The sequence below is a fragment of the Scardinius erythrophthalmus genome, assembly GCF_964197995.2.
Source record: "Scardinius erythrophthalmus genome assembly, chromosome: 9".
NCBI lineage: Eukaryota > Metazoa > Chordata > Actinopteri > Cypriniformes > Leuciscidae > Scardinius > Scardinius erythrophthalmus.
The window spans coordinates 13,806,379-13,814,694 of NC_138229.1; the positions used below are offsets into that span (position 1 = coordinate 13,806,379).

The following is an 8,316-nucleotide window of genomic DNA, read 5'->3' on the forward strand; positions in this document are numbered from 1 at the left end:
TAAATTTAGAAACTTTGCATTAGACAATTTGCTTAGGCCTACAACCAATGCTGCATTTAGGGGGTAAAAGGAAGACAGTAAGAGGAAAATAGTAAAAGAGAACATTTTATTCTTCTGAAACAAAGCCATACTTTCATTGCTCTCCAACACGCCTCCTTTCAATGCGACCTTGCTCTCAGTAAAAGGCGCAGCTAGTCAGCATTCAGCAGAATCGTAATCACCTGTGAGGGAGGTGGAATCATATATTTTTATTAGATTCGATTGGTTCATATAGTTTGTGCTCAGCGCCCGCCTGTAACGAGCCAGTCAGTCCCGTGCTGCTGCTGAGACTGAGGGACACACTTTCCCCAAGTTAGTTTGCTTAGCTTGGAAAACTGTTTACAATTCTGGTCCTGGTCACGGTCTGCTGTACTACTATAAATAAGGAGGGACAAAATGTTAAACACTATTACAGAACGTTACGAAGCGTTTTTTAAGCAGAAGAACGTAGTAACGGATTTTCTATCTGTTTTAGAGCAAAAAACTGGAGTTCAGAAACAGTACATTGCAACAGGTACGTGACTGGTTTTAATCCTTCGTTTGGAAGCAGTTTTAATTATTTAGTCAGGGATAGTAAGCCTTACATTATAGGCTATTCAAGCTTTGGCTATATCAGCTGTCAGACTATGATGGACTTCCGTGAGTTTAAAGTCCTTTGTATCCATGACCGTCGTCGAAAATTGATTTTCTTTACACAAGTATGTGTTCATTCTTTTAACAAGTAGGTCTAACTTAAGTTACTGTGACCCATATGTCAAGCCTTTGTTGAATGTTGCAAAATGGTGCAAAGGGCTTGGGAGTCATACCGTCTGTAGGCTAACTTAGCCTACACTACAATGGGTCTGCTGAATATGGAATTCCGAGTACACACACACACACACACACACACACACACACACACACACACGATTCAGAGGTTCTTTTACGCTCTGATTGTCATTACGCGGTTCCAGACATCATGGCATGGTATTACATTCTCAGTACAATTAAATCCATTTGTAGCACACACTGTTGTTTATTACCGTTTTATATAATTTTATTTATTATAAATATATCAATGGACAGTTGTTGACTCGATTGAACCGATTCAGTTTCGTTAAATAATAGTTCACTTCAGACTATGCTGTGGCTTCAGACCGAATTTGAGAATCGGTTAATTCAGGGGTCGGCAACCCAAAATGTTGAAAGAGCCATATTGGACAAAAAAAAAAAAAAAAAAAAAAATCTGTATGGAGCCGCAAAAAATTAAAAGCCTTATAAGCCTTATAATGAAGGCAACACATGCTGCAAGTGTCTATATTAGCGTTATTAGCCCCCTAGTATCAAAATGATAAGTAGGCTACAAATACATAGTGAGCGTTCATGATTATGTTTATTTTCCCTGCAGCGCATCCTGGAGAGAATGACGCACCACGTGACTACTCTGCTGTACGATCGTGCTTTGTTTAACTTCCATTATAATTTTAATGTATTATGTTTCGATTTATTTATTCGTGTATTATGTTTACAACGTTGAAAAACTTTAACCCTTTCACACGTAAGTTTAAAATGTTCTGACTGACCCGTGAGTTTTTCAAGGCGACCGTTATTTAGAATGTGTCACTTTATGGTTTCCATGGTGACGCGTCATTGCGTGTCACGTGACACACCGCAGCAGCAACAGAGCTGAATGAATGATGATCTGCTTTTGTCATTTTTCCTTTTTTATTCAAAATATTCACAAATTTGTTAGATATGGCATGAAATATCTGATATTCCGATTGTCAAATATATGCAATTGGAAGTGTTTTGTTGTTTAAACACCTTTATAACGATCGCGTTAGTTGAGCTGTATGCGCGATGGGCGCCGCCATCTTAGTTTGTGCCGCAGACGCAGTTCAGAGAATCGGATCTGTTGGATTTACAACATGTGAATTCATCCACTTCTCCCGAAATACATAAAAGTAAGTGGCTGGTGAACTGGAAGAAGAATAGAGTAAACTTTAAAGTTACTTACACAATGTGTATCTGATATGAATAAAACGTGTCTAATTATAATGGAAAAGGATTATTATTGCCTCTTCCTTTAACATCAGTGTGTATTTTACAAACTCTAAATGTATTTTTTTTTGTATTTATATGTCTGAAACCTAAAATAAACATTATGTGGTTGAAAACACTGAAAAGTTGTGATATATGACAGCTCTGAGCCGAGCGCGCCTGTCTCTGGCTCAGCGCCAGCCAACGCGCGAGATTACATTTGAATTTAGCAGTTGATCACGTCATGCACTGACCGTTCTAATCACACCGACCGATGTGATCGTACGTGCGAAAGGGTTAAGAATGTTTGTCATGTTTTTCCTCCTACCGAAATTATATTAAAACAAGAAATATTTTTTCCATTTTCATATTTTTTAAAAAAGCTCCAGGGAGCCACTAGGGCGGCGCTTAAGAGCCGCATGCGGCTCTAGAGCCGCGGGTTGCCGACCCCTGGGTTAATTAAAGAAATTCGAATCAAGAGAATGATTCATTCACGAATCAAACATTACTCTACTGTGTGTGTACATTTGTACAGATATCTTTGTGATGCCCGGTTTGAGTTTAGACCTGCGAAGCTATACGTCCTCACTTTCTGAGACCCCTTTAAAGGCCTGTTTGAGGGTCAAGACTTGGTTTAGGGATAAGGTTATAATTATAGCCAGGTTTAGGGTAAGGGTTTGGGTTATGCACTTATGTTATAGGGTTAGGGTAAGGAGCTAGAGATTGCATTGTGTCAATGAATGTCCTCACAAAGATAGATGTACAAGAGTGTGTGTGTGCTTGTGTGGCAAGAACAGATGCTGCACACACAGCTTTCCCCTGAGGGTTATCTTTCATTTCCCTGGTGCATTTACATCGGTTTACCAGTTACTTCTCTTTGTTTTAATCGCATGCGAAACATCAAGCAGATGATCTGTAAAGTGCCATTATCAGATGCGTTAATGGGTCCAGTGGTTCAAATGCATTGACTGGTTACCTGAAATGTCCTTCTAATCGTGTGATGTGGCTGTTTCTTGTAAGACATCTCTGGGTCTAATTTCTTTTTCCAATAGCCACTCCCTAGGGTTATTTTTAAACAAGTCTTCAAGTGTCACTGCTGAATTGCAGTGACTACATAGCCTGATTGGGGACAACATCTCTTACATTCACATCCTCCTGAGAACAAGATTTTGTGTGAGCTTTACATTACATTGGAGCATTAGAAACAAATTGAGTTTTTTTTTTTTTTTTTTTGAGAAAATATATTTTATTCATATTTTATGCCACGACCGTAGAGGACACCAGGGATAATTTATTAAGAAAAGAAATTGCATGATCACGTATAGGCAATACACAATAATCAAATTTTTAGGTCTCAGGCTATTTTTAACCAAACTTTGTATAAAGATGATTTTCAACTGTTATGAAAGATATAACACAGTGAATTGATATACTATTTGACTTCATGGGTAAAATGGCCATAAATGGGTAGTCCCATTCTATGCAATGTATCTACATTGCATCTAATTTGCATATTAATGTGTTCTTGGGGCAATGTCTCTACAGGACATTCAGACTTAATACTGTGACATGTATGATCTGAGATATTCGCTAAAATATAATGTCCTCCACAGAGGAAACAAGTCTATGCTTGGGTCTCAGGAGGATATAAACAATGTGTTTGAGCAGCCTTTGTTTGTTCTTGTTCTATCCTGTTAGGTGTCAACAATGAGACAAAATGCAGAGTCATCAGTGCTCCTAAATGCCGTTCTTCATTTGAATAATGGCAGTGATCATGTGTCTCTGTTTGTTCTGCAGGTGCCGTGTCTATTGTGGGACTCTATTTGATATTTGGATATGGGGCCTCTCTCCTCTGCAACTTGATTGGTTTCGTATACCCAGCGTATGTCTCGTAAGTATACGTGACATCAAATTTCACAAATGTAGTATGCTTATTGGTGAAGATTTTTGATACACACACACACACACACACATATGCATGTTTCCACAGCACAATAATGAGAGCAACCCACTCTGAATTGGCCTGTTTTCATTCTGTTCCTCATACAGCATCAAAGCCATCGAGAGTAACAATAAAGATGACGACACCAAATGGCTAACATACTGGGTGGTTTATGGACTCTTTAGCGTGGCTGAATTTTTCTCTGATATCTTCCTCTTCTGGTTTCCTTTTTACTATGCTGGGAAGGTATGGTGTTTCAGTATCAAAACATATTTCATTTATGCTTTGATTGTATTTGCTTGTTGGAGATCTGTTTTAGGTTGCTGTATGAGAACTGTAAATGTATTGGTATGTAGGTCATGCTGAGAGGTTTTGCATCGTGTATATTTAGCATGCCTGACTATCTGCCAACTTGACCAACAGCCTCATTTCAATTTTGATCCTTGTTCTAAATTTGACTGAGTGCTTTATAGCCAATTTATACAAATGAATGGCAGCTGACTAAGTTGAACTGAGGTCTTACATGATATGGATAACTTTTTCCAATTTTTAATTCCTAATTAAAAGTCATTTTTAATGAGATGTTCACTATGGCATGATCTGTCTAATGAATTTGGACAGTTTGATGTGGATGTGGTGAGATGGTAACACTTTATAAGAGTACTAGTAAGGTTTCATTTGTTAACATTAGGTTAACTGCATAAGTTAACATTTAACTAACATTCAACAATACTCATACTGAATTTACTAATATTAGTTAATGTTAATCTCAGCATTTACTAATACATTTAAGACCTAAAGTTGTATCTGTTAATATTATTTAATGCACTATGAACTAAAATGAAAATGGACATTTTTATTAACTAACATTAACATAGGTTAATAAATGTTGTAAAATATATTTTTAATTGTTAGTTTGTTTTAGTTCATACATAAAGTAATGTTAACAAATGATACCTTAGTGTAAAGTGTTACAGGTTAGATGATAAATCAATGTATTGATTAGTTTGAGGTTGCTGAGTTTTGTCAAGCACTAAATTGTCAATAACCAGCTGTGTTGATGTAAACCACAAGGAATATTCAGTTATTACTTTAAAACTCAGTTGTTTTCTTTAACCTGATGTTCAAATGGTACCACATTTTAGAGCATTGTAGTTTGGGGTTGCTAAGATTTCTGAAGGAAATCCCTCACGGTAGCTAAATACAGTAAGAATAGTGATGTGAAATATTACAATTTACAGTAATTGTTTTCTATTTTAAAATGTAATTTATTCCTGTGATGGCAAAGCTGAATTTTCAGCATCAGTCTCTGGAGAGTTTTCATACTCCAGTCTTCGGTGTCCTTCAGAAATCATTCTAATATACTGATTTGGTGCTCAAGTAACATTTATTTTGATAAATGTTTTAAAACGGTTCAAAAGAACAGCATTTGAAATCGAAATCTTTCTGAACATTATAAATGTCTTGACTGTCACAGCTGTATGCATCCTTGAGGAATAAAGTATTAATTTCTTTATGAAGAGAAATAAAAGGATTGCATTTTTCATATTTCAGTGCCTGTTTCTGCTGTGGTGCATGGCTCCGTTCTCATGGAATGGCTCTCAGATCATATACACACGTGTGGTGAGACCTTTCTTCCTCAAGCATGAAGCAGCATTTGACAACGTTGTCAGCGATTTGAGTGGCAAGGCCAAGAGTGCAGCAGAGAGTGTGGCAAAGGAAGGTAAACAATAACTCTCAGTCCTCACAAATCCATATTCAGTCTGTTATTAAATTACTGCTTGTGTCTTATGTAATTCGTTCACTTTTGCATTGGTGTAAGCTAATCAATATTTGGGCATTGTCCGCAATCTATATGGTCCAATTTTAGGTTTGTTTTCCTCTGCCTTTTTCCAACAGGCTTGACATTGCTGAACAGTGATAAGAATAAGTGATTTGAAGGTGGGGATATGAAGAATAATTTTACCAGGAGCCCTGTGTTTACATTTTTTTTTCATTTATTTAGTCACTTAAACCCACTGAAATGATTCATCTTTACTGCATCTGAGCCAGGCAGCGCAATCATCTCAAGATGGCCCTTAAAAGTTCTTAAATTTCTCAAATGGTCCACAAACATTCTTGGGATACTATTTTGTGTTCATCCTATACATTATTTAGTCACTGTCTTTTAATAAATAAAACTGGAAAGAGCTATGCCTAACCATAAACCATGTTCTCCAAATTTATATTTGTAGTCTTCATTTATTTTCACCAAATATTACTTAAAGTTGAACTTTAAGTTGCTTCTGTTTTGTCTCAGGAAAATGTAAATAGGCTTGTCTTCATAATTTTGTCTTTTTCAGTGTATTAGTTTCAAGCCTGACCAACATGATATATGGTGTATTTGCTATGTTGTCTACCTCTGGGGGTCACGTGGATGATAACTAAATTTGACAAATTCCATGCATCAGACTTTTGAAGTTGTGGCCTCTAGGAGTGTACATCTCACCCTGGGTCCCCTACTTTCTGCACTCCCTGGGCAGTTTGACGGCTCACCTGAAATCGCATACTTTCTTGAGTAGGTACTTATTTTGAATAAGTTTGACTGCTAAAAAAGTATGTTCTATATAGTATTAATGTAATCTGGACTACATTCGTCATGTTGCCCTTATCATGTGACCTACCAGCATCGGTTGCGTCGCGTCACTGTCATTCACAAATCCTCTCCAGTGGCCTCATGGGATAGTAAAGTGTCCATCGTATACTATGCACTCTTCAGAATCTCGGCGGAAGAAGTAGGTCATCCGGGTGTTTTTTGCCTACTCTTAATGTGAATTTGGACTTACTTTTGTGACATACTGTTTTTCGGCTACTATATATAGTAGGGAAGAATGTGATTTTGGATGCAGCCCCGGTTTGGTTCATCATGCAGATTGACGGGGGAACAATCCAAGATGATGTCATGAGAGTTTGAGACGTCACTACAGTGGTCAGGGGTTGATTTTTGTAGATTGCTGCTAGAGTAATTCATACTTGTATTGTGGGTTTGAGGTCAGAAAATGAGACCTAAACAATGAACTCCATAAACAAGTACGGCAGCTTGGACATACAGTATCTCCAGTTTTACCCTTGCCAAGAATAACTCTATTTTAGTAGTGCACTATTAAAGAGTTATAGGGTATTAAAACGTTATACATGGGGATTAGGAAACACAGTATAATATTTCCTATTGGCTATTAAGATGTTATGCAACAAAGCTGTTATATTAATCGTTTTTTTCCCCATAGTGGACAGAGAAATATGAAGCCATTTTTACAGTATGCTGAACTTGAAGACTAATTATACCTCCTCAAGCTGCAAGTATCAGTGGACGAAAACAGGCCATTGCTTCATGAGTCATTCTTTATAACAGGAGATATTGGAAGTAGTAATCATAATTATGTACTTTTGCTCTTTTTACTGCATCCAGCACTGTCAGGGCTGTCAATTATTGTCAATGTCAATAAGAATTTACTTTGTCATTTGTGAAGCCTTAATTGTCTACAATCTTGAAATAATTTAAGTAATTTAAGGATCTGATTAAGTGAAACAACAAACTTTGGTGTTGATGTTTATATTGTTAAAGTGTAATTGGAGTGGTTATTTGATATGTTCTAATTGATTAAACAAGTCTGTGCACCCTTCCCTTTAAAAGCAGCATATAGTAACATTTGCAGTGTTTGAAATACTGCTCATGCTACATAAGAAAGTACATATATAGTATATATATATACTGTATGTGATAACCAAATTACATAGATTCAGTATTTAGCTTGAGATAACTAGCTGGGAGATTATTATATCTTACTGTAGGCTACAATGAGTCTGTTTTGCCATTACACTAGTAGCCTATTTAATAGAATGCACAAGCATGAAGATCTACATGTACACACATTTTATAGCCTATATATATGTAATATTTAATATATAAAATAAAATGCAAATAATATGTGCACTTTCATATTAACGGTGCAAGTGTAGAGTGTGAGGTCAAGTAGGCCTATCTGCCATAACAGAGTGTGTGCGATGTTGTTTAATTGGGCAATGTCACTGTAATATTTGTTCAGGGAAGGCAACAGTTGTAGTGCAAGTGGGAATTCAAGTATACCACGGGAATCCGAGCAAGAAGTAAACAAGGGTGTGTGAATCCCTGTCTGATTGTTTAATCATGTTAAAAGCGGAACAGCATTCTCAGGTTACCTTTGTATTGCAAGAGGACAATGTGAATGGCATAGAGACAGCGGTCTCAGTGCATGCGAGTACACTAAGCAAACTGTATTTTCACTGAGATCTGGTTG

The 8,316-nt window shown here is 36.9% G+C and overlaps 1 protein-coding gene across 1 annotated transcript; it reads left to right on the top strand.

Annotated features, from left to right (window-relative positions):
• The first annotated feature begins 296 nt into the window (after positions 1-296).
• On the top strand, positions 297-6,225 carry LOC308695831 (receptor expression-enhancing protein 6). The gene is made up of 5 exons (XM_081374059.1): positions 297-553; positions 3,856-3,949; positions 4,108-4,246; positions 5,555-5,723; positions 5,900-6,225. Exons 1-5 carry the CDS (start codon positions 436-438, stop codon positions 5,932-5,934), a joined length of 555 nt encoding a protein of 184 aa, XP_081230185.1. The 5' UTR covers positions 297-435; the 3' UTR covers positions 5,935-6,225.
• Positions 6,226-8,316: the final 2,091 nt, after the last annotated feature.

Excerpts from the sequence above, each read along its gene's own strand:
- LOC308695831 (XM_081374059.1), top strand. The coding sequence starts at position 436 with ATGTTAAACACTATTACAGAACGTTACGAAGCGTTTTTTAAGCAGAAG. Across the intron at positions 3,950-4,107 it reads GTATACCCAGCGTATGTCTC|CATCAAAGCCATCGAGAGTA; the intron begins GTAAGTATACGT and ends TTCCTCATACAG. Across the intron at positions 4,247-5,554 it reads CTTTTTACTATGCTGGGAAG|TGCCTGTTTCTGCTGTGGTG; the intron begins GTATGGTGTTTC and ends TTCATATTTCAG.